A 24,470-nucleotide genomic window follows, 5' to 3' on the forward strand; every position below is an offset into this window, starting at 1 on the left:
GCCAGATCTCGATCGGATGGGACTAAAAATCCCGTAGGATCACGACCGCATCTGTTCTTTGATGTGGTCCCGCTATCCGACCGCCCGTTCGCGTTCGCTAGGATCTGATGGTTGGGCCCTAGGGCCCACGATCGGATCAGCCCGATATTGCCCACCTCAAGGTGGGCATATCGGAGGGAGATCCGCTCGTTTGGTGACATCGCCAAACGAGCGGATCTCTCCATGTATGGCCACCTTAACTTGATGCTCGGTAAGAAAAAGAAATGACCCTCAGTTGCTATGTACTAAATAAGCTCAAGTGAGCAGAATAGGGTTGCTGCCTTTTCTTCTACATTAAATATAATTGGCCTGTGGGTGATGTATGTAAATGCTAAGAACTGCTAAGAGCTGTTGTTTTGATCACCTGTAATCTTATTATTAGTCCAAAACCACTGTTATGATAAATGATTCTAAAGAGCTGTGTTGCTGGGGTTATAGAAAGAAATGATAAAGATAATAAATAGCCAGTGTCTGGGAAAATATAAATGTTTATTTTTTTTTTTTACTTCAGTCAAAAACATTTTCTACCAAATGGAGAGGAGACATTCCACTGGTTATATTAGCATCACATCCATTATAGATTCATTCCTTGCCAAAACATTTGGCCGAATATCAGGCTGGGACCTGACCCTAATTTGCATATTAAAAAATAAACAAAGTACAAAAAAATAGTTTGCTTCAGTTGTCCAGCCCTTTAAAGTCACATGACTTTAAGGTTTTGGGTGTGTTGGGCTAGGAGTGAGACTAAGTGGCCATACACAGGCAGATAAAGCTGCCGATATCAGTCCTTTAGACCAATTCGGCAATTTATCTGCCCGTGTATGGGGGCTTCTGACGGATCTTCCCGATCGATATCTGGCCATGATATCAGGAAAGCTGGCCATACATGAAGATATCCGCTTGTCTGGCGACATCGCCAAACTAGTGGATCTTTCACCAATATACCCACCAACGGCAGGGCTATATCTGGGTAATCCGGACATTCGGCCATAGGGCCAAACAATTGGTTCACAACGAGGAGCAATGGGCTCCAACGGGTCAGTCGCTGGAAAAATGAAACCTTCCCTATTGATATCGTGGGGAAGACCCTTTGGAAGCCCCCATACACGGCAGCTAAATTGCTGAATTGGTCTAAAGGACTGATATCGGCAGCTTTATCTGCCCATGTATGGCCACCTGAAGGTTTCATTTTTCCGCGGTCCGACCCGTCGGAGCCAGGGGCGATCCTGGCCCCTCCGCCGCCTGAGGCAGCAGCAGTTGCTGCTGCCCCCCCTACCCCAGAAATTCGCTCTTAAAGTACCAGGAGCAGAATTTTTGCTGCCCCTGGTACCTAGTGGGGTGCTGCCGCCTGAGGCGACAGCCTCAACTCGCCTCATTGGCGAAGCACCCCTGGTCGGAGCCCATTGCTACTCGTTGTAATCTGATTGTTCGGCCTACCCCGATATAGCCCTGCAGTTGGTGGGCATGTCGGTGTAAGATCCACTCGTTTGGCGATGTCGCCAGACAAGCGGATCTCTTCACGGATGGCCACGGACTGAAGCCAAATCCTATACATAAATACATAGAAGACGTATATTTATTCTTAGCAATAGACATATCTGTAAATTCACTGTAGCTTTGGAAAGAAAGAAACGTAGATGCCTAAACTGAGGCAATTTGCATGACCCCGCCCACAAGCCCAAGGTGCAGGACTAAATACCCCGTGACTGAACAGGAATGGCGCGGGACAGACGGATAATAGTCGCAGGTAGAAAGGCAATTGTATTTACTCTATAGTCATGTGACTGGACCTTTCAAGTAAGGGCCGCTTTATAAAGGGTTCGCTCTGACAAAGTTCCTAGTGAAGCGCCTACAGGCGGGGGAAGTGCTGCTTTCTCCTCACCACTCCCGCCCATTTTGTCCCTTTGCCAAAAATGTGAAAGCGAAACGCTGGTGTAACTGTGAGCTGCTCCCCTCCTACTAATCACTGGAGTTATTTTAAACTTCCAGCTCGGATAACCCAGTGGAAACAACAGTCCGGAGTCAGGGAAAGCAGGAGGGAGGGAGGCAGAAATGAGAGGGGGAAGCCCCGACATGCCCGCGGGATAAAGAGCGCAGGGTGCGAGTCCTATGGAAGGCTGCGGAGACCCGAGGGGCAGTCTAGGGAAAGACTTACAAGGCTGAGGAGGATGGAGGCGCAGGTTCTCTACTCCCGGACCGATCCCCAGTGATGTCCCTCCCGGTGCTTCTCCCTGGCTCGTGCTGCCCCATGGCGGGTTTATCCACTTCTATGGGCAATGTCCCCTCTGCTTCTGCCCCGGGGGGAGACCCGTCGCATCACCGACCCCGCAGAAGTCGCGGAGGACTGCAGCCTCCTCGTTGTTCTGCATCCCAAGGGCTTTGCTCCCCTCCTCCACCCCCTGCCTTATCTTCCAGGCGCCGGGCGGGGTCCGGGCTTATCCTGCCGGGGAGACCTCTACTTTCCCTGGGCTTGTTGCAGCTCATCCTGGGCTGTTGTACTGTGGCCCTCAGCTTCGGAGCCCTTTCTCTCAGCAAGTCCCCCCAGATCAGGAGCTCTTGTCCCTTCTGGGCTGGATCCTCGGTAAGTACAGAAGCACCTGGGCATCAGGGGGACACACAGTGCTCATTCCATCATGTTCATGCTCCTCTTGCTGAACAACAACTCCCAGCATCCTCTGACAGCTAAAGGCTTGCTGCTTGTGATGCTAAGTGCCACCTATGACTGTCAGGCAGCTTATACACTAACTTCATTATCAAATGGACTCTGATGCCAAAGTTGTAATCCAATGATGGGGCGATAATGTGTTTGCCCTTGGATGTGACTTGTTCATTTACAGATTAAAACTGATCTGTTAGTGTTGGTCTTTAGTACACCAAGTGTGATACTTTTTAGAACCTTGTAACAAAGCAATGCATACTGAAGGGGGGGGGGTGACATAAGATTCCAGAGGGGCCCTGGACACTAATATTTTGGGATATAGAAAGCTGGTATAGTTACCCTTTAGGATGTATTCTTATAGGTATCTCAAACCCCTGCTTCCATCCAAAGCAAAATCCAGTAATGCAAACAAGTATGGGGAAAGAATACCAACAGACGCAAAAACTGCTGCACAGGTGTCTTTATTCACCGTCACGTGAATAAAGGCACCTGTGCAGCAGTTTTTGCGCCTGTTGATATTCTTTCCCCATACTTGTTTGCATTACTAATATTTTGAGGCCCTTATTTTAGGAATGGCCCGCCACTGCCCTTCAGATGTCTTTGATCTAGTAATGTCCGCTTTGTCCATTTATGTCCTAATTTACAGAAATAATACTACAAAATGCTTTGAATCTGTAGGGATCAGGGTGCCTGTACCTGCTGCACAAATAGTAGTTGTAGATAGGGTTACCACCTGGCTGCAATTTTACCGGCCTAGCCAATGTTATTTATAGGGGAAAAACCACAAAAATATAGGAATGCTGGTATTTTTTTTACTATACAGTGATTTCTTTAACCACCCTTTTGCAGTTTTATTTATTAGAGTCGGAGACTATAGCCCAAGGTCAGCATTCAGCTGCAATCGGCAGACTGGATTTTCATGTTATCTTTCAGCTAATCAATATTTCCCGCTGCTAATTCCTGCAAAGAGGAAGAAGAATGGTATTGAGTAGTTACATGCTGAAAAATGATACGCGATGGTGCCCTTGAACAGCACTTTCACAAGGATGGTCTAAACAAGCAGATCTTTTTGTGTAGTACATTCATGGCCACTTTGTGGCACTTCAGAACTGCTTGAATTATAAATTCCATAATCTGCTGAAGAGATTCTGCCCTGCAGGTTGCCCGTGCCTTGTATAACCGAGCTTCTAACCCCCACATGTAATAAAAGGCACTCATTTTGCCATGGTGCGTTAATCTATACCAACCAATGCAAAATTTGCTTTTAAACTGTTCATAAGTAAATGCTACCTGCTGATTGATTGCTGCAGGTGCCTAGAGCTTTATTGCATTACCTAGGAAGTATCACTGAATGATCAGAATCACATATTGATCATCTTGATTTTAGAATTAAACTTGTGTAGAGGTGTCAAACGTAGAAGGTGCACTTCAGATGCTGGGCAGGTGTAACCATAACATATCTGCTATAGTGAAATATCAGTGGAGCTAGGTAAACTGTTGGTCCTGGATATACTACAATACCAGCCCAAACTAATTGGGCCTGTCTACAAAAATTGCTACCTCTATACAGTTCTTAAAAGCTATGAGCTAGGAAGATCAGGTTGTATTCTCCATTTTCCTGGCATGGTATATACCCATCAGGCAACTGTTGCTTCTCAACAGGGCATATATAAAACTACACAATGTATGGCTATAGTAGTTAATACAGACCAATGGCAAGTGTGCAGTAGTTTTAGTGCAATGCAGCAAGACGTCCATACAGGTTTGCCCATAAAAGGATGGCTTTTCTTACTAAAAAAAAAACTATTTATTTTAGCATTTATGAACCTGTTAAACTTTTTTTCTTCTACATTTGACATTTCAAGTGGTGTTTAGTTTACAAAAAACTTAAGTAGCCTTAGTGTTTCCTAAATTATTGTACCTGCTCCTTTGGACTGTAGGTTTCATTTTAGTTGGGGAAAGTATTCTCTGACAGATAACAAGGCCCCCCACCCCCCCGGAGGATCTGTTTAGGACTGAGAGGGCAAGTAGGGTCTGTCATGGATTTAAGGCCAAAAATATTGAATGGTAGGTAATAACCAAAACTGATACAGGTATGGGACCCATTATCCAGAATGCTCGGGACCTGGTGTTTTCCTGATAAGGGATCTTTCCGTAATTTAGATCTCTATGTCTTAAATCTACTAAAAATCATTTAAACATTAAATAATGACCCCTTGTTTGTTACTACTAATTTATTGGTTTGCTGTACAGTGCTTTGCCCTCAAGGAGCGCTTTACAAATAAAAATATACATACATACATACATACATATAAACCCAATAGGCTTGTTTAGCCTTCAATAAGGATTAATTAAATCTTAGTTGGGATCAAGTACAAGATACTGTTTTATTATTACAGAGAAAAAGGAAATCCCTTTTTAAATTTAAAATTATTTCATTATAATGGAGTCTATGTGAGACAGCCATCCCGTAATTCGGAACTTTCTGGATAACAGGTTTCCGGATAACGGATCCCATGCCTGTATTATATTTCATTATATTTTTATGTTATGTTACATTATATCACAGGCTAATTTTGGTTAAAAAAGCAGAGAGAAAGAAATTGGCTGCAGCAACCAGGAAGGCTATATAGCAAGAAAAGAAATTGACACATTTAAGCATACCACTTGGTATGACCTGGAAAGCTTACGGGGTACCAATCCTGTACTATTAGCTAGGACAACCCTACAGTGAATCTATCAGATGCTGCCTCCCAGGATCCACTCAAGAACTGATAGCAGACACTATTCTAGATAATGTCTAGGGTTGATAAAAGAAATGAGCACAGGTAGTCTAAGACCAATTCCTAATTTGCATATGCAAATTATGGGCGGGAAGGAAAATCACAAACTTTTTGTCAAAAAACAAGGAAGTAAACATTTTTTTTTCCCATTCTTTCCCTTCCTGTCCCTAGTTTGCATATGTAAATTAGAATTCGGTTCGGTATTTGGCCAAATCTTTCGTGCAGAATTGGGGATATTGGATTTGGTGCATCCATAGTTTATTGTTGTAAGTTATTTTTGTGTTGTCATGTTAATAATTTGGGATTTCCTTTATCCTATCCGTGCAGCAGTATGGCACACCCCACCATGTGTATGCCAACTGCTCCACCTTTCAAATATACTATAATTTCTTTAAGAACTCTGAAACCTGCCACTATATTGTTGACTGCAAAAATGGGCTCTAAGGGGCAAATTTATTATGTGGTGTAAAAAACAGCGAGACAATTCACCACACATCACCAGTCTTCTCCGGAAGCAATGTAAAATAATGGTGGAAAATCTGCTGTTTGCATGGAGTAAAATAAAACACACCTTGATAAATCCGCCATTTATTTTACACGGCTTTTTACACCATTTTTTTGGCAAATTTCGTTTTACGCAGTGTAATAAATATGACCCATACTCTTCAAATTAGCTTTACTGAAACTGCGTTCACAATGTCTAAAGCTATAAGAATACCTCTTATGACATGTGAAATCTTAAATAAAGGCATATATTTAAAAAAACAAAAAATAAAAAAAAACATAGAGAAATGTTACCTTTGTGCAAAAAACTAATTGTGGGACACAGAACAGAGCTCACAAGAAATGTATTTGCACAATAGTTTTACAATAATTTAATGGGAACAGAGAGTGAAAGGAACAGTAAACTATGGGCTATAAATACACACAAGCAACTCTTACGGTAGTTCAGCATTGCTCATCAACAGGTTTGTCAGGTGTCATGGATCTGCATCTGCCTTTCAGAATTAGACTATTCAAACAGTTTTGCTGCATTGATACCACTTCTGACTTTCCAGCTTTTGGCCCCCACCCCCTTTTTAGTGGAAAATGTACTTTGGGACACTACTGCTGATAAGATAGATGAGTACCCTGGTGTATGTCAAGCATTGGCAGCATATCTGGATACTCTCAGGTCTCACATCACTGAATTAAAGTGACATCATATTCAGCTATTCTGTCGTTAAACGTGGTTCACCTTTACTTTTTTAGTATGTTATAGAATGGCTAATTCTAAGCCTTCTACTAAGTTTTCAGTTGGCTTTCATTATTTCCTTTTTTTATAGTTTAATTACTTGCCTTCTTCTGACTCTTTTGCAGTTTTCAAATGGGGGTCGTTACTTTTTATTACTCATCTTTCTATTTAGGCCCTCTCCCATTCAGGGATGTATTTATGTCCAGTGCCACCATAGACCATACTGTGCCCTCAACGTGTGGAATGATGTCACGAGCATGTTGTGCCTGATATCATATATATATATATATATATATATATATATATATATATATATATATATATATATACGGCCCTGCTCCTATAAGTATTCCAGTCTTTTCTTCAAATCAGGGCATAGTTGCTATGGTAATTTGGACCTCTAACTCAAAAACCACAAATAATAAAAAAAATTAAAACCAATTGCATATTGTCTCAGAATATCACTCTCTTCATCATACTAATAGGTAATAAAAGATGAACAATCCCTTTAAAGGGGTTGTTCACCTTCCAACATGTTTCAGTTCAGTTGGTTTCAGATAGTTCGCCAGAAATAAAGACTTTTTCCAATTATTTTCTGTTTTCTATGTGTGACCATTCTAATATTGAAGTGTAAAGTCAAATTTCTCACCTTCTAAAGCAGTTTTGGGATGGGGGGGGATTGGTCACCGATAGTTCTAAATTGATACATTTAGTTGATACATTTCTTATCCTGTTGAGCAGAATCCCTGAGTTTTTTTAAAGGCTGATATAATTGATACAATAGTTGCTAATACTCCAGAGAAGCTCTTGAAAAATATATCAACTAATTTTTGCAAAATTGTAACAGTTCAGAGTCTGCACTTGAAGTATTGAGCTGCCAGACTGAAACACCATGGACAGGAACATTAAAGGGGCACTCTGGCTTTCAAACCAAAATTTGATAAAGAGGCCCACATAACACAGAAACTCCTAATATACCCATCACTGTTTCTTCAAAAAGTATGAATAAATGCCATTTTCTATGCTGAAATCCAGCAGTTTAACAGTTCTTCTCTTTCTGCATCATTTGAAATCCAGGAAGGGAACGAGGGACTTTAAACACCGATGTTACAAATTGTAACAACTTCTCCACAGCTTACAGACAGCATGCAGGAACTACATAACCCACAATGCATTGCACTGTGACGTTCCTTTCCTTATTGAAGTCACGTGTGCAGGGAATTGTGGGGTTTGGAGGATGCAGACTGAGGATAGCTGGCTGTTAATACAAAGTAACAGTAGTCAGCCAGCTCAGCAAAGTAGTCAGAAAGATCAGCAGGGGGCTAGGCTTAGGGAACTGTCAGAAACCATTAGAATCATGAAAGGTCTGCATATTTTTTAATTTATGTATATTGCAAAGTTGCTTGAAATTATGTTTACTTTTCAAAAAGCATAAGTTATGTTTTTGTGGAGTTCCCCTTTAAACTTGGATTTTGGAAAAACAGTAAAAAATTAAAAATGGAAAGCAATTTATAAGTTTTATTTGTGGGGAAAATTCTTAAAACAACTGAACTAAAAAAGTGTTTGGAAGGTGACCAACCCCTTTAACAAAAAAAAGTAATAAGGAATATGCATTGGTTTTAAACTTCCTTTTGTGTAGCACTATTGAGGCCAACACTCACCCAGACTAGGGCATACCAGTGTGTACCCACAGCACCAGGTAGAGCATTGCCAATTTTATTTAGCCCGGTACAGCCAAGGGAGATGGTTAGACCACAGGCTCTTCTATTGATAGTGGTAGAAAGCACAATGTAGATCAGGTTCAGTATGTTAGGGATCATTTCTTCTCAATCCACTTGTCATGCTAGTCAAGTATTAAATAGATTTTAATAAAAGAGTAGTTTATTATATGGATGTGACTTGGTCTAGATGTGCTTCCATAAAAAAAACAAATAGTACAGCAGCAGTACTCTGTGCAGCCATCTCTGTCTGACACTTCTGGAATTAATGTCATCGAAATGCATAATGCTACAGACAGGTGCCTGCATCTAAGGGGCCTATTTACTAATTGGAATGTCTATTTTTTTTCCACAAATCTCTAAAAATTTGTGTTTTGTTCTGTGGATGGTTGATTCTGGATGGTTCTTTGTTTAAAAAAAGTAAATGGCATTTATGGGTAATGTGCCACAAGCCATACATTTAGATATTCACAAACATCCCAGTGAAACAACTTGACGTTGCCTGTCATCCTCTATTCTAGGTATTTAACTGCTTATAACACAGAGGAGGATCAAGCACAGTGAGACAATACAGTGAATTCATTCATTTGCAATACCTGGTCTTGATGGTTAAAAACAGTGTAGGTCAACCCCTTTGGGTAGCGCTACACTCAGTCATCTCTCAGTCGTTGAGAGAAGGGTGATTATAATGTATTTTTACAACACTGCATCTCATACACTCTCCTGCTCTTTTTTTTTATCCTGTAGGTAATTCTGTCTGGTATTGTAGGACTGACAACATGGAAGAGGCCAATGGTATTGCTAGTAAGTAAGCCTTAATAATTTTTACATTTGCATTTTGAGTAGGTTCCTTAAAATAGAATTCAAGCCAGACGAAATCTATAAATAATGTTACCTTATTCTTAGGTCTCTTTGTAATTTTGCAATAATCAAGTCACCTAGTTTTACCTACCTTCTAGATTGAATGGGAAAAATCTGGATGAGTAGAAAAAGTCTTATTGCAAATTGTTTAGTATTCCTTTTTCTACATCATACTAGGTTTGTAAGGTGAATTACCCTTTTGTAATCCGCCACCCAATGGCTGATTACTAATCTGGTTATCTGGGTAATACATGGTTACCAATTTCAAGTAACATCTCCTACACAAAAGTGTTTACGTGTGTTCCGCTCCAGTGGCTTTTTTAAGTTAATGGCCCCATTGACTTTTAACGGCTACTGTACCCACAGCAGTGCAGGTAAATGCCAAACCCAAATCAGACACAAACATACAAGCAAAGGCCCTATTGCTGACACTGCTAATAAGTAGGATGGTTTCAGTGTCACTTAAAAATCACTACCCTTGCAGGTCGTAATCTACCCTTGCAGGTCAGTGTTACTTTGCTAATTGGAACACTAAAACACTGAATATGGAGTGCCAGGTCTGTCTATAATGCTACGGCAGTTGTACTCTTTATAGGCTTTAGTACAAATGTAAATCATACTCCAGACTGAGGATCACTACCCCTATGATAGATCGAGCCCCTGGCTTACACCATTATTCATGTTGCAGTGTCGGAGGAAGCAAGTAACCCTGGGTTGGGGAGGTAGCACTTTATTAGTTATGTTGTGGCAATTCATGATGGTTACACTGTAACTGGAAATAACCTTTGCTGTATGGATGTGTTCAAGATTGCTAACTTTCTTCCTTAAAGGGATACTGTCATGGGAAAAAATTTTTTTTACAAAATGAATCAGTTAATAGTGCTGCTCCAGCAGAATTCTGCACTGAAATCCATTTCTCTAAAGAGCAAACAGATTTTTTTATATTCAATTTTGAAATCTGACATGGGGCTAGACATTTTGTCAATTTCCCAGCTGCCCCATGTCATGTGACTTGTGCCTGCACTTCAGGAGAGAAATGCTTTCTGGCAGGCTGCTGTTTTTCCTTCTCAATGTAACTGAATGTGTCTCAGTGGGACATGGGTTTTTACTATTAAGTGTTGTTCTTAGATCTACCAGGCAGCTGTTATCTTGTGTTAGGGAGCTGTTATCTGGTTACCTTCCCATTGTTCTTTTGTTTGGCTGCTGGGGGGGAAAAGGGAGGGGGTGATAATCACTCCAACTTGCAGTACAGCAGTAAAGAGTGATTGAAGTTTATCAGAGCACAAGTCACATGACATGGGGCAGCTGGGAAATTGACAAAATGTCTAGCCCCATGTCAGATTTCAAAATTGAATATAAAAAAATCTGTTTGCTCTTTTGAGAAATGGATTTCAGTGCAGAATTCTGCTGGAGCAGCACTATTAACTGATTCATTTTGAAAAAATTTTTTTCCCCATGACAGTATCCCTTTAAGTGATCATGGGTAAAGCTTACAAGGATATGTATAAAACACACATTCAACACTACACATGCTTGTTGTACAGCAGATTGCTTTAACTTAAGGCATCTGACCTAATTAATAATTGGCCTTGCAGCACATGTGTTTTTTTCTAAGGTTCCTGCTTTAAAAGAATGATCTTTTATCCAATTAAAACCAAACAATTAAAATCCCATTGCAGCAGGGCTGGTTAATAATTTATTTAAATGTGCTAAAAAGGATTTTGTTAAAAAGAGAGATTTTGCAATATATTTTAAGGTCTTATTTTTATTATGGGACTTTGCTTCACCAACAGAGTAAGTAGTGCAAAATAGATGGACAATATATTGACTATTCCTGGGGAGGAGCCTCCTAATACTACACTTAACATTATTGCCATGTGATTATTTATTCAGACAGCATTAATAATGCTTGAAGAACACAATAATGATGATTTCAAGGATGTAGCCAGATTACTTTTAGAATACTTTAGATTGGAAGTGAACAGTGTTGTACAGAACAGTGTGAAAAGCTGCTATTCGTTCAGACCATATCCTTCTAAGAAATGTTCCATGCAATTTAGTCTGCCAAGTATAAATCTTGATTTAGTATGATCCAGATTATTGAGCCTACTGCAGTGGCAATCGTGTTTTGGCCTTATAATATTATACCAATAAATTTTAAACCCACGTGTCCATTGATTTTCAGATGATACATCCTAATGTGCTGGCACAGTGTATAGGATTACATACACCGGTGAAATGCTCTTCCTTAAATTTGTGTTACAGCTTGGTTTAGATACCGACTTAGAATATAGCATTTCTTTGTTGGCTAGAATGACAATAAATAAAGGCAGTAAAGTATTGATTCATGAATGTCAGGGATCTGAGGCCATTAGTTTGTAGCTGTGATTTGATTGCAGGTAAAAATTGCAATAATTACGTTTTATGATTACCTTTCATGTTATTTATGTAAATATGAGTGCAAAATGTTTTCAGAATTTTCTTTCACCTTAAGTTATTATTCATTGCGGCATAATCATCACTATTATTATTATTATTATTATTATTCATGGCAGCCGGATCATCATCATTATTATTATACTATAGTCTGTATTTGGCCATACCTGATAATGCATTTATTTGTGCAGTTGTGGTGTAATCTCCTAGTGTTGCAATGCATCCCCTGCACTTTCCTTACAGACCTACATGTCTAGACATAACCTATAGGTGGTTGTCTGGTATTTCCAGACTGCCCAGGAAGTCAATCTTGAAGAAATCTTAAAAATAATTTCTAATATAATTTAAAGTTGTATACTTTTGTGGAAAAAAATATTTGCTTTAGTTATCGGTGGAAAGTAATGTAAATGTAGACCAACATTTATTTATAAATAATTTTGTTTTCTTTATTGGAAAGCCTTATATTGGAAGTCTTCCCTGGACTTTAGTTTTGAACAAAGTTATATAGCTTTCAGGGAGTGGGTGGTTTTTCTTTGCTTTGTGTGGTTGTAAAGTTTTATGGTAGGGATTCTTAATATAAGGTACTCTGAGAAGTGATCATTGAACCTTATTTGTAGATCCTTTTAGGGTGCACTATATGTCCACTGCTGTGTGTGTGTGTGTGTGTGTGTGTATATATATATATATATATATTCCAGTCCATGAAATCACTCACAGCAGACGCCTTTATGGCAAAATTAATGCATTACTGGCTTTAGTAATGGTCATTTTAGAGAATTGAGATATCCATTTGGCAAATGGTAAGGTTTTTTTTTTTTTGCCATAAACAATCATTTTAATCAACTTGACTCTGAATTCGGGCTAACTCCGAATGATTACAGGCCTGCTTAAGTCACCATTTCTTTACTGGAAATCTGGATGCTGTGGCTGATGGTGAAGGGCAACAGGATATAACTAAATTTTTTTCTAAAGTTTCCCATGATTGGCAGGAAGTCCATTTGAATTGCTGCCAATCACAGAGCAGGACTGTCAATGTGGCAAGCTGTAATTCATAAAGAAATTACAGACGCAAAGAAGCCTACATTAAAACATTTATTTCACTGACTATTTTCAGTACTTGAAAGTTTTTTCTAAAATGAAATATGTGTTTTTCCGGCTGGCAACTTGCTCAGTAAATTCATGATAGCATTAAAGCTGTCTCTTTTGTCCTGTGTAAATACTGTAAGATCAATTGGGAACAGATAATTTATCTATGTGTTTTTACTAGGTAAACCTATTTGTCATGTTATCGGTGGTCTGTGTCCTGCTGAACCTGGCTGGATTTATCTTGGGATGCCAAGGGGCTCAGTTTGTATCCAGTGTTCCCAGCTGTCAGCTGGTAAGTGAACCATTGCACGCTATAAATCTTGCAGAGACGTCTGTAGTAATGAATAACTATAATGTCTGTCACTGTAAATCTGTAACTTCTCTCCATGATATCACAGATGAAAAAAAGGCTTGGGCATCAATTGAATTATGCATTGTTTTATATTTTTAGAATGATTGAGCTATAAGCTGAATAGCTTCCTGCAATCATATCCTTAGCACTTTGATCATTTACCAGCAGAAGAAGCCAATCCATGCCTAGGCAGTTGGTATTTCCCAACATACTGTATACAATGGCAGGTGAAAGTTCTGCTTTGCTGATCATATCATTCCCTAGATTTAATTTGGGTCTATTTTAAGTTTATGTTTGTGTAATTATTTGTTTATATTTGGCTTTTGATTAGTATATTGACTTGTTTCATTCTCATCTCTCTGTTTCCCAGTAACAGTCTGTTTCCCAGTAACTGTTTCTTTTCCCCCTAGATTATTTCCATCTGGAAATAAACTAAATTGCACCAGGTCCCATATCAACCAATCATATGATTGCTTTCAAACAGGTGACTAGTAAATGCTTCCTGCCGATTGGTTGTTACTGGATGCAAACTTTCTGACTTTTATTTCCAAAACAAATAGGTCTAAATGGTAAAAGCAATCTTTCTGGGTGGTACCAGAAATTTGGGAAGAAATTGAAGCACCCCATTCTTTTTTCACTTCAGTCCAGGCGTTGAGGATGACATTAACCAAGAAGAGTCTCGCACTTCTGAAACGAAGAGGTGGTTCTCTTTGAACAGATCAGATTTGAGCTAATAAAGGGCTAATTTTAATGAAAATTTACTATAAGCTTCATCATACTGAAATAAGAACCTTTCTAAATTCAATTAAAAATGATGTGCTGTTTTTGAAATAATCAAGTTTATCTTCTCTATCCCTCTCTCAGCATCTGTTTCTCTTCATTCTGCCTTCATGCAGGAGTTGGGTGTCAGATGACCGTAAGATTAAATACATCTTATAGGGTGGCTTCCTTTCCTAGCTGAAGCATTAGCACTTACTTAAATAACTGATTTGGGTACAAATAAAATCTAACAATAAATGCCTTTGGCACACATCCTGCATGTGCATGAGAGACAGGATTTTTGGTGATTTTAAGTGAGTTCTAATACATCTAGGCAAAAGGAGCCCCCCTAAAAGATATATTGGATTTGAATGTCATTCAAAATCAGACTCCCAACTCCTGCATGAAGTGAGAATGAAGAGAATGAAGAGAAACAGATGCTGAGAGGAGGATAGTGAAAAGTAACTTCAATATTTCGGTACAGAATTTTTAATTGATAATATTTAAAAAGCAAAATGTTATAAATTGCATGAACAGGCATGTTCTCTACCTGCAATGGACTGTTCTTTCCCAGAATAATTTCACAACTCATTGAAAAGAATATGGAAAAGTATATTGCAGCAAGCAGTAAAAAGTTAATAGTAAAAAATTAAGCAGGAAGCGGTGGGACCTTTAATATCAGAGGGGGGGTCAGCTGGTTGATGAAAACAAAAAAAAAAAAGCGCAGATTCTGAACTCCTATTTTATGTCTGTCTACACAAATGAGAAACCAGTTAATGAAGTTTTCCTTCTTAATAGCTCCAATTGTAGTGATACAACTAGTGATGCATGGTTCACACCCGAAGCAGGCCAGGCCAGCTGGGTGCCCTAAGCAACCCAGCCGGCCAACTCGCCCTCACTTCCCCCATCACGTTCGTGTATGCGAGGTGACGCGACATGCTTCCGTGCATACACAGAGACGCTGAGCGACGTTAACTCACATTCATTGCCAGGTGAGTCTGGTCTAGGGGTAGGCAGAAGAGATAGCTGCCCAGCGCCCCCCAGTGGTTGCACCCTAGGCAGCTGCCTCATCTGCCTACCCCTAGTTCCAGCCCTGGTTCACACATGAGGAAATTCAAAAGAGACTAGAACATGTTAAGATAAACAAAGGTCCATGGCCAGATGGTATTCATCCCAGGGTACTTAGCGAGCTTTGCTCTGTGATTGCCAAACCTCTTTACTTAATTTTTCAGGATTCATTGATGTCTGGCATAGTGCCGAGAGACTGGCGAATTGCTAATGTGGTGCCGCTATTAAAAAAAAAAAAAAAAAGGATCCTATTCTCAGCCTCAAAACTATAGGCCATTTAGTCTGACATCAGTGGTAGGAAAGCTTTTCGAAGGGTTAATAAAGGATAAGATACTGGACTGCATAGCAAATCACAATACTATGAGTTTGTGCCAGCATGGTTTTATGCATAATAGATCTTGCCAGACTAACTTAATTTCTTTTTATGAGAAGGTAAGCGGGGACCTCTATTCTGGGATGGCAGTGGATGGGATTTATTTAGACTTTGCTAAAGCATTTGATACAGTGCCACACAGAAGGTTACTGGTTAAATTAAGGAATGTTGGCCTGGAACATAGTATTTGTACCTGGATAGAGAACTGGCTAAAAGATAGACTACAAAGAGTTGTGGTAAATGGAACATTTTCTAATTGGACCAGTGTTGTTAGTGAAGTACCACAGGGCTCTGTACTAGGTCCCTTGCTTTTCAACTTGTTTATTAATGACCTGGAGGTAAGCATTGAAAGTACTGTTTCTATTGCAGATGATACTAAATTGTGCAGAACTATAGGTTCTATGCAGGATTCTGCCACTTTGCAGAGTTGGGAAACTGGGCAGCAAACTGGAATGAGGTTCAATGTTGATAAATGCAAGGTTATGTACTTTGGCAAAAATAATATAAATGCAAGTTATACACTTAATGGCAGTGTGTTGGGAGTTTGCTGAAATGAGAAGGATCTTGGGGTTTTTAAAAAGGGCATTAACTCAAGGGATGAAAACATAATTATGCCTCTTTTTAGGGCTCAGGTAAGGCCTCATCTGAAGTATGCAGTGCAGTTTTTGGCTCCAGTCCTTAAGAGGGATATAAATGAGCTGGAGAGAGAGTACAGAGACGTGCAACTAAACTGGTTAGGGGGATGGAACACTTAAATTATGAGGGTAGACTGTCATGGCTGAGGTTGTTTTCTCTGAAAAAAAAGGCGCTTGCGAGGGAACATGATTACACTTTACAAGTACATTAGAGGACATTATAGACAAATAGCAGGGGACCTTTTTACCCATAAAGTGGATCACCGTACCAGAGGCCACCCCTTCAGACTAGAAGAAAAGAACTTTCATTTGAAGCAACGTAGGGGGTTCTTCACAGTCAGGACAGTGAGGTTGTGGAATGCACTGCCGGGTGATGTTGTGATGGCTGATTCGGTTAATGCCTTTAAAGGAATTGTTCAGTGTAAAAATAAAAACTGGGTAAATAGATAGGCTGTGCAAAATAAAACATGTTTCTAATATAGTCAGTTAGCCAAAAATGTAATGTATAAAGGCTGGAGTGATTTGATGTATAACATGTCAGTCTGACACTACTTCCTGCTTTTCAGCTCTCTTGGTTTACACTGACTGGTTACCCTGGTTACCAGGCAGTAACCAATCAGAGACTTGAGGGGGGGCCACATGGGTCATATCTGTTGCTTTTGAATCTGAGCTGAATGCTGAGGATCAATTACAAACTCACTGAACAGAAATGTACCATGTGGCCCCCCTTCAAGTCGCTGACTAGCTCAGAGTTATAGAGCTGAAAAGCAGGAAGTTGGATTCTGGCTGTTTTATTAGACATCTGTTCACTCCAGCCTTTATATATTACATTTTTGGCTAACTAACTATATTAGAAACATTTTTTATTTTGCACAGCCTATTTATTTACACAGTTTTTATTTTCACACTGAACTATTCCTTTAAGAGTGGCTTGGCTGATTTCTTGGACAGACATAATATCAAAGGCTATTGTTAGACTAAACTTTATAGTTAGTATAGATATGGGTATATAGAATTTATGTATAAAAAGTATGGAGATGTGTGCGTGTGTTTATGGATACTGGGTTTTCATTTGGAGGGGTTGAACTTGATGGACTTACCATATACCATCATGCTGTGTGTCTATGCTGCCTTTAACACGATAAGCTTCTGTGTAATTATTCTCCCTGTATAAATTCTTATCCACCTGTTATTATATTATATAATGTGATATATATATATATATATATAGATATAGATATAGATATATATATATAATTGTTTTTTTTTCCATGGCTAAAAACCTTTACTGTATAATTTATGTTCTGACACAAAAGTACAAGTGCCATAGATTAATTGTTGCAGAGTTTCACTTTGATCTAGGCCTGCTGTCTCCACAGTTGGGGAAGAGATTTAACCAGCCCAGCATGAACAGGGTTCAGTTTTGTACTTACAAGGCATCTTTATGGGCGATCACTCATTTGGTCTACAGTTAATGTTAAGGGAGTAATCTAAACACAGATGTAATATTTGCTCCAGATCCAGCAAGTGGAGTAATTAATCATATACTTCCTTTCAGACCGTTGATCTAGGCCAAGGAACTTTTGCACCCAAGACATAGTTGGTGATCTGTGTCCATCCCTCTTGCCCCAGGTTTTTACCATGCCATTACCCGCTGTCTGGGCAATCTATCCAGAAGACATAGACCAACTTACACAGGATGGGAGAGCAGAAACAAGAAGGTTATGTTCATAGGATAAAGTAGAATGGAATAAACTGCATTAAATAGAATGCTTCTGCTGCCTAACCCTAGTTCCAGCCTTGCCAGGCGGCATACTCCCAAATGTCTCCTGCTGATTGGTTGCTTTGGGGTCAAGAGCTAAAGGGTCATTTATGAAAGCAGCTACGTGTAGTTATAAAAAAAAATGGATGCAAATGTTACACTTCATTAAAAGTACTTTGGTCAAAACATACTCTCTTCTCTATTCTATATAGTTGCGCTGAGCGTTATTGCCTCCATCTTCTCTCTCCTTTTGAATCGTGTGCCAGTCTATTTATTGATGCTGGGTAACCCAAGTGCTACCTCCACCCTGAATATGACCTCAGTATGTGACTGCATAAGCCTTTATTTCATGATGCTGTCACTGCCCAGGGCTTCGTTAATCCGAAAAGTAACATTTATGTAAATGAGTAACTGCAGTTTAGGCAGGAGCATACAGTATATACATGTAAGCATACCTTATTTTAAGATAAAGAAGAAAGATGTTGCCTACTCGTCCAACCATTTTCAATCAGGGAAGCTGTGATCATATAGGCTTAAGACAATGACATATGGGGAGATTTGTTACCCGCGTTCAGGGCCAGATTTACATACAAGCGACACTTAGCCCACTGCCATTCATCGTCCCCTCCCCTTTCTTTGTGCTCATGCGCGAATGCGATTGGTGGACAGGAAATTTTGAAAACTATTGTATCTCCTGTGAATTCCAGATGCCTTCAAACCAATGCAGGTGTGGTTGGGTGGCATGACGCCCCCCCTAAAAATTCTGCTGTCCTAGGCATGGGCCTTTGTGGCCTTTCCACAAAGCCAGGCCTGCCTGCGTTAAAAAAATCACTGCAGAGGTACACGTCAAGGATGCCCTCTGTCGCCCCTTTTCTTTAATATCGCCATTGACCCCTTAATAAGGCACATAATCCAAAATACATTGTTGCAGGGTATCCGAATTGGACACACGATATTGAAGGTCATGGCTTTTGCAGATGACATCTTTTTATTTCTTGGACGACCAAAAACTGATATTCCTATAATACTACATATAATACAGAGATTTGGAGACATAGCAGGGTTCAAAATTAACTTAAGTAAATCGGAAGCACTTCAACTTCACTACTCAGATCCCACTGACTGGCTTCCTCACTTCCCCTTTAAGAAAACCAAGCAACACATTAAATACCTAGGAATCCTGATCCCATCGCACCATAAACATCTCTATGCACTGAACATAAGGAAGGTAATTGATGAAATACAGCGTGAAACACAACAATGGAAACACTTACACCTCACCTTTCTGGGAAGAATACACTTAGTTAAAATGATCCTTTTCCCTAAGCTTTTGTACCCAATCCAAATGTTGCCATACTACATCAAACCTACCGATATTAAACGAATCAACCACATATTCCGAACGTTTATTTGGAACAGAAAACGGCCTCGGATCAGCTTGTACAAATTAGAACAACCTAAGACACATGGAGGTGTAAACCTCCCCAATATTAAAGAATATAACACCGCGGCATTATTGCGATACGCGGGCAACTGGCTCCTTAATCAAAACCAATATGCCACACCGTCTTTAGACCAATACTTAAGTAGGGACTACTCTTTGAATTACCTATTACACCTGCCTTTCGCAGATACCCTGCCAGACATACGGGACAATCCCCTATTTACAGACACCTATAAAGCTTGGCACGTAACAAGGAAAAAACAGGGTTTATCGCCATACTGGTCTCCGTATTTAACTTGGATAGGGAACAAACAATTCCCGATAGGCATACGAAATCCAATACTTCTACAATGGCGCAATAACGGCCTTCATACCCTCAAAGACTTACTAGGTAGTAACCGGGTACTACTCACTCAAACTCAACTCACAGAAAAATACCCATTTACCATTCCACACATATTTCTAAGGCTGCAACTCACCCATTTTGCCACCCAGGCCATGACCCATCTATCAGATAAAGACCTCGATGACTCAAGTTATGGAAAATCGATACCACCACTCAGTCCACATCATGCCTATACCAGATTATACGCACAGTTATCAACATAGACGACGAAAATGACTCGGCCTTCCCATGGATCAAAAATATCCCTGACGTGACAAACTCAGAAATCTTGCGACTCCATGCTAAAATAATGAGGCTGCTCCCGGCAAGCAGGTACCAGGAGATGGCCCTCCAAATATTACATAACTCTTACCTTACTCCAATTCGTAGACACAAAATGGGTAGTCTCTCCACTGACAGTTGTTTACGATGCCTCTCACCAAAGGCAGATTTATTCCACACCCTTTGGTCTTGCTCCAAATTACAACCCTTTTGGCGTGAAGTAACCGCACTTGGCGAACAGAAAATAGGGAAACCTCTCCAACCACAAATTGAATGGGCACTATTCAGCTGTACTTCAAATTATTCCCAACTGGCAAAATCGGAGAAAACTGTGGTAGGTAGACTTGCTGCAGCAGCCAGGAAGGCGATATTGCAACAATGGTTGAGCCCAGATCCCCCACCTTTATTGATGGTCAAACATAAACTGCATCATGTATTCCATATGGATTGGTTGGAAGCAATAACCAAAAAGGAACAAAACACGACAACATTCTTTAACACATGGATACCTTATATACTGACACTTCCACATCATGCCAGATATCTCACGATCTATACATTTCGGCAAACTACATGGTATAATTAAGAATCCCTCAGAGAACACCCACTTGTGGTGGCTGCATCCCAATACCTCGACAACTGGCACCGTGAACAGGAACTATTGGTCTTCGCACCCCCCAGAAGTCACCAGATCAACAGGTTACTGGCATCTTATCCATTGAGTCCCATATAACCCCAATTATTATATTATGAGCTGTATGTTTTGTAAAGTGCTTATATGTTATTGATGTTACTATAATGCACACTGTTACACTTGTGTAACATTCACTTTTATTATTCATTTCCAAGCATTATTGTTGTTTGTTTAAATATAAATAAAAACATGTTTGAAAAAAAAAAAAAAAAAAAATCACTGCAGCGGCCTACAAATTTCCCCGAAATGCCTTTTGCTAACATTGTAATTGCAGCAAGAATACTACATTACCCACTGTAATTCAGGGTAATCATGGAATAATACCTGCTTTCTCATTTTCCCGCAATTAAGCTGAATTGCTGTGAGTAAGGAAGGTCTAATATATCTTTTTTCAACCAGATTTTTGGCAGATTTTTGGACTGTGAGTCCAGGTAATGTACAAGGCATCAAGGGTAAAAGCTGTCGGTGTCACTTTAAATAAATTCTACAGAATTTCTACAGTAATGCTCACAGCTCCCTGGTCTTTTTTAAGGAATCTTTAAAACTTAAATAATGTATATTTTGGCAATCTGTGTCATGACTCGGCAGCTTAGCTTACATCTTGTTCAGTACATAATTAGAAGGTCAGCTCATGGCATGGAAGTGCTTCTGATGTGGCAGTGCAAGCATGTAAGGAATGTGTAGGCAACCAGATATAGCTATGAGAGCTTTAATTAAACACATACACCCAGTGGCCTAACAAGAAGTTACAGGGCCCCAAAGCAAAATTTCTCTCCTTGCAGCTGTCAGGGATGGTGAACTTTGTCACAAATAAGCACATCTTTCACAAACCCACTCTGCCCCATTCTTCATAGTCCACCTAGAAGCTTTTGGATCTGCTTTTCTTATTGTTGTAGCCTTGCACACACCTAGAGGCACATCTATCAATGTGTGGAATTTCGAATTTGTGCAAGTTTTTTTAAAACTCCCATAAACTCCCTATGAGCTGCTTTATGCAATATCTTTTTATAGAGACCTACATTGTTTTTCGGGGTATAGTTTAATAAAATTAAAAATTTTCAACTCGGACGAATTGAAAACGACCCAAAAACTCAAATAGAATTTAGATTTGAATTATATAAACCTCAATTCGAATTTAAAAAACTTGAATGTCAGGAAGGCTGCAAACATCACCAAAATGATCCTGGACCTCTCCCATTGACTTATACAGTAATTCAGTAGGTTTTAGGTGGTGAATAGTCAAATTCAAGTTCTTAAAGAGCAAAGTATGATAAATCTTGAAGTTCGAATTAAAACTCAAATCGAGTTTTGATAATTCACAATTGGAATTTGAGAGTTTTGACCAAAAAAAAAAAAATTTGAAAATTTGAATTTTCACTTTGATCCTTAATAAATCTGCCCCCTAATGTTTGGTGTGTAATGAGCAGAATGTTCCCAGGTTTCACTGCCCAAGTCTCAGAACCAAACTATGCCCTAAATATATTGGTAACCAGACTGCAGCTGTGGGGAAAAAATATACCACATTTATGAACTGAAAGTGTTTTACTGATTATTACAACATAGGTAATGTTGAATAAAAACTACTATTTGCACATAAATACATTACGCAAACTTATCCCAATAAACCATATGTTATGACAGAGGATGCAAATTCACGTCCGTTTAAGTGAATCACATTTAAGTTGTGGTGAATGTTAGTTTGAGGGTGCTCTCAATGATGCAGCCATATTTGAGCCCTATGATCAAATAGCAGTACAGACTACATAGCAAATTTATCTGTGGCCTGCATAACTGCAGTCTTAAATGGTACTGCTTGGCATTTAGTCAGGACTTGTGACAGCACAGAGATGATTATACATGTTTACTTTAACTGTAATTTCTATTTAAAGGAAACTGTAGATAAAATAAAAATACATTTATTATACACAAATTTTTATTGCCGTCTGCTTTTTATAAGCACTAAGTATAAACAAGCATAATACATGTATATCCCGTTGACAAGTACAGCCTCCCCACCCAGGCTCAGCTCCTGTATTAGTACACAGAATAGAAGCTTTCTGGTTATGTCAGAAGCCTGTAAGACTAGTGCTGACTGTGGGGAGTGAAGCGACTGCCTGCTCCAAACGACACATTTGCTGCTGTTGTATTTGTGTTTATACACGTGCGTATCTAAATATATGTACAGACACACACACTGTAAGGGATAGGCTGGGGTGGAGTGAACAAAATCAAAAACCATACTGCTGTGTGTTAAGAGCTCATAAAACAAAGCATCTATAGGCTCCCGCCTCTACACCTAGGATTGCTTCATAAGAGCAAAGAAAAGTAGACAATATCTGGAATTGTGGGAGGAGTCATAAAAATGCCTATCCGTGTCCCTTTGATTAATTATGCTTATCAGATATAATGTTCCATAAAATCTGTGCATTTATGCGTGCACATTTTGTGAGGGCAGCACAACAAATTGTGGCACACACAAGAATTCTGATTCTAAATAACCTACCTTTACTTGCATGTTTTTTTTTTAAAAATTGCTCTCACGGTTTTCAGTGTGCACAAAAGATCATTTATGCACGCACAGCCAAAATGAAATTAGGGGGAATTGCATAGATATAGGCACATATTCAGACCTTTATACCCAGCCAACTTGGGGTCTTATTAGTTAGGTTAAGAAAGGCTACTGAAGCGTAGAGAGAGGAACAAGTTCTGATGATTGAAAAGCCTACAGAAGCTAAAGCTATAAACATCCTCAAATGTGTTACAATTGTGTGGTTACACACTGGCACAATATGTTGAGTAAATTCCCCTCTAAAAGTACTTTTTGGTCTCTTTCTGCAATTAAATGGTTGATAAGACCATGCCATGCACCATCCAGGGAGCCAGCACAACTGTTCTCTTTTGATGAAATTCAAAAAGTGTCTGTGAACCGTTTAGGATTTACCATATACAAAAAAAGCCATTTAAATTTAACAAAAGCTTCCTTAAATAGCTCATACTCCATGTGATTCCTTTACATGGCATTTTCTCACAAAAACCTCACATGGGGAAACAAAGAAGAGAATAAAGTACCCATCCAGTAACCAGCTGTCATGCCTTGCAAGTGTCCTTTTTCACTCACTTAGGTGCGAATGACTGTGGGTTTCCCAGTATCAGCAGTTAACCAGGCTGTCGTGTACATGCTTTGTGATGCTGTGGAAATGGAGTTTATGTAAAATACTTAAAAATGTTATTTTACTGTTGAACAAGTGTCATGTTTGAAAGAGCAGCAGCAGAACTGGCTGAGCTCAGGGCCAGAACCAGTGGTTGGCAGAAACACTTCAACATTCAAGGTGACCCCTGACCTGTACAGTATAGTGAATTGTGAAATAATTGCATTTAATTCATGAAAATGTTCATATCATTCATAGTGCCTTTTCCCTCTGATTACAGGTGGAACTGATTGAAGGCAAAGTCTGTGTGTGTTGTGAAGAAATCTATGCCAACAAGTGCCTTGAAAGAGAGAACTTTCTAAAGCTTTTCCCGGTTCAGTCCTGTAATGCAGTTCATCTCTTACTCAAGGTAGCAGAAAAGTCACTATAATTAGTTGTTTTTTTTTTTTTAAAAAAAAAAAATAATAATAATAATTTGAATTTATAAACTCTTACCCTGCCATCAGGCCCCCATGCTAATCTGGGAAAAGGACAATGAGCCCCAACATGCTTTCTCTTAAACATTGTTACTTGTTTGCTAGTTATTCACCCCAGGACCCAGTGACGTGGGTTACCTTGGGGACTTAAGGACTCTTGATCCTTGCTTTGGTCTTATTCCTTGTTCCTCCCTCATCGTAGATCCCGCCACCTTTGACTCTCGGCCCGTGATCCGCCTTGTGGACCAACTGCCTTATTATATCTAGTGCTGGGG

At 39.5% G+C, this 24,470-nt stretch overlaps 1 protein-coding gene across 2 annotated transcripts in view; it reads left to right on the top strand.

Moving 5' to 3' along the window:
* The first annotated feature begins 1,748 nt into the window (after window positions 1-1,748).
* Window positions 1,749-24,470, top strand: part of fam189a2.L (family with sequence similarity 189 member A2 L homeolog) — a 38,630-nt gene continuing 15,908 nt past the window's right edge. The window contains exons 1-4 of one of the 2 annotated variants that reach the window (XM_018258714.2): window positions 1,749-2,620; window positions 9,181-9,237; window positions 12,998-13,108; window positions 24,000-24,128. In XM_018258714.2, the coding sequence (XP_018114203.1) occupies window positions 2,249-2,620; window positions 9,181-9,237; window positions 12,998-13,108; window positions 24,000-24,128 (669 nt within the window). In that variant the 5' untranslated portion in view covers window positions 1,749-2,248. The remainder of the gene's footprint in view (window positions 2,621-9,180; window positions 9,238-12,997; window positions 13,109-23,999; window positions 24,129-24,470) is intronic. The other variant, XM_041564199.1, reaches the window with a different exon arrangement.

The sequence above is a fragment of the Xenopus laevis genome, chromosome 1L (genome assembly GCF_017654675.1).
Source record: "Xenopus laevis strain J_2021 chromosome 1L, Xenopus_laevis_v10.1, whole genome shotgun sequence".
NCBI classification, from domain to species: domain Eukaryota; kingdom Metazoa; phylum Chordata; class Amphibia; order Anura; family Pipidae; genus Xenopus; species Xenopus laevis.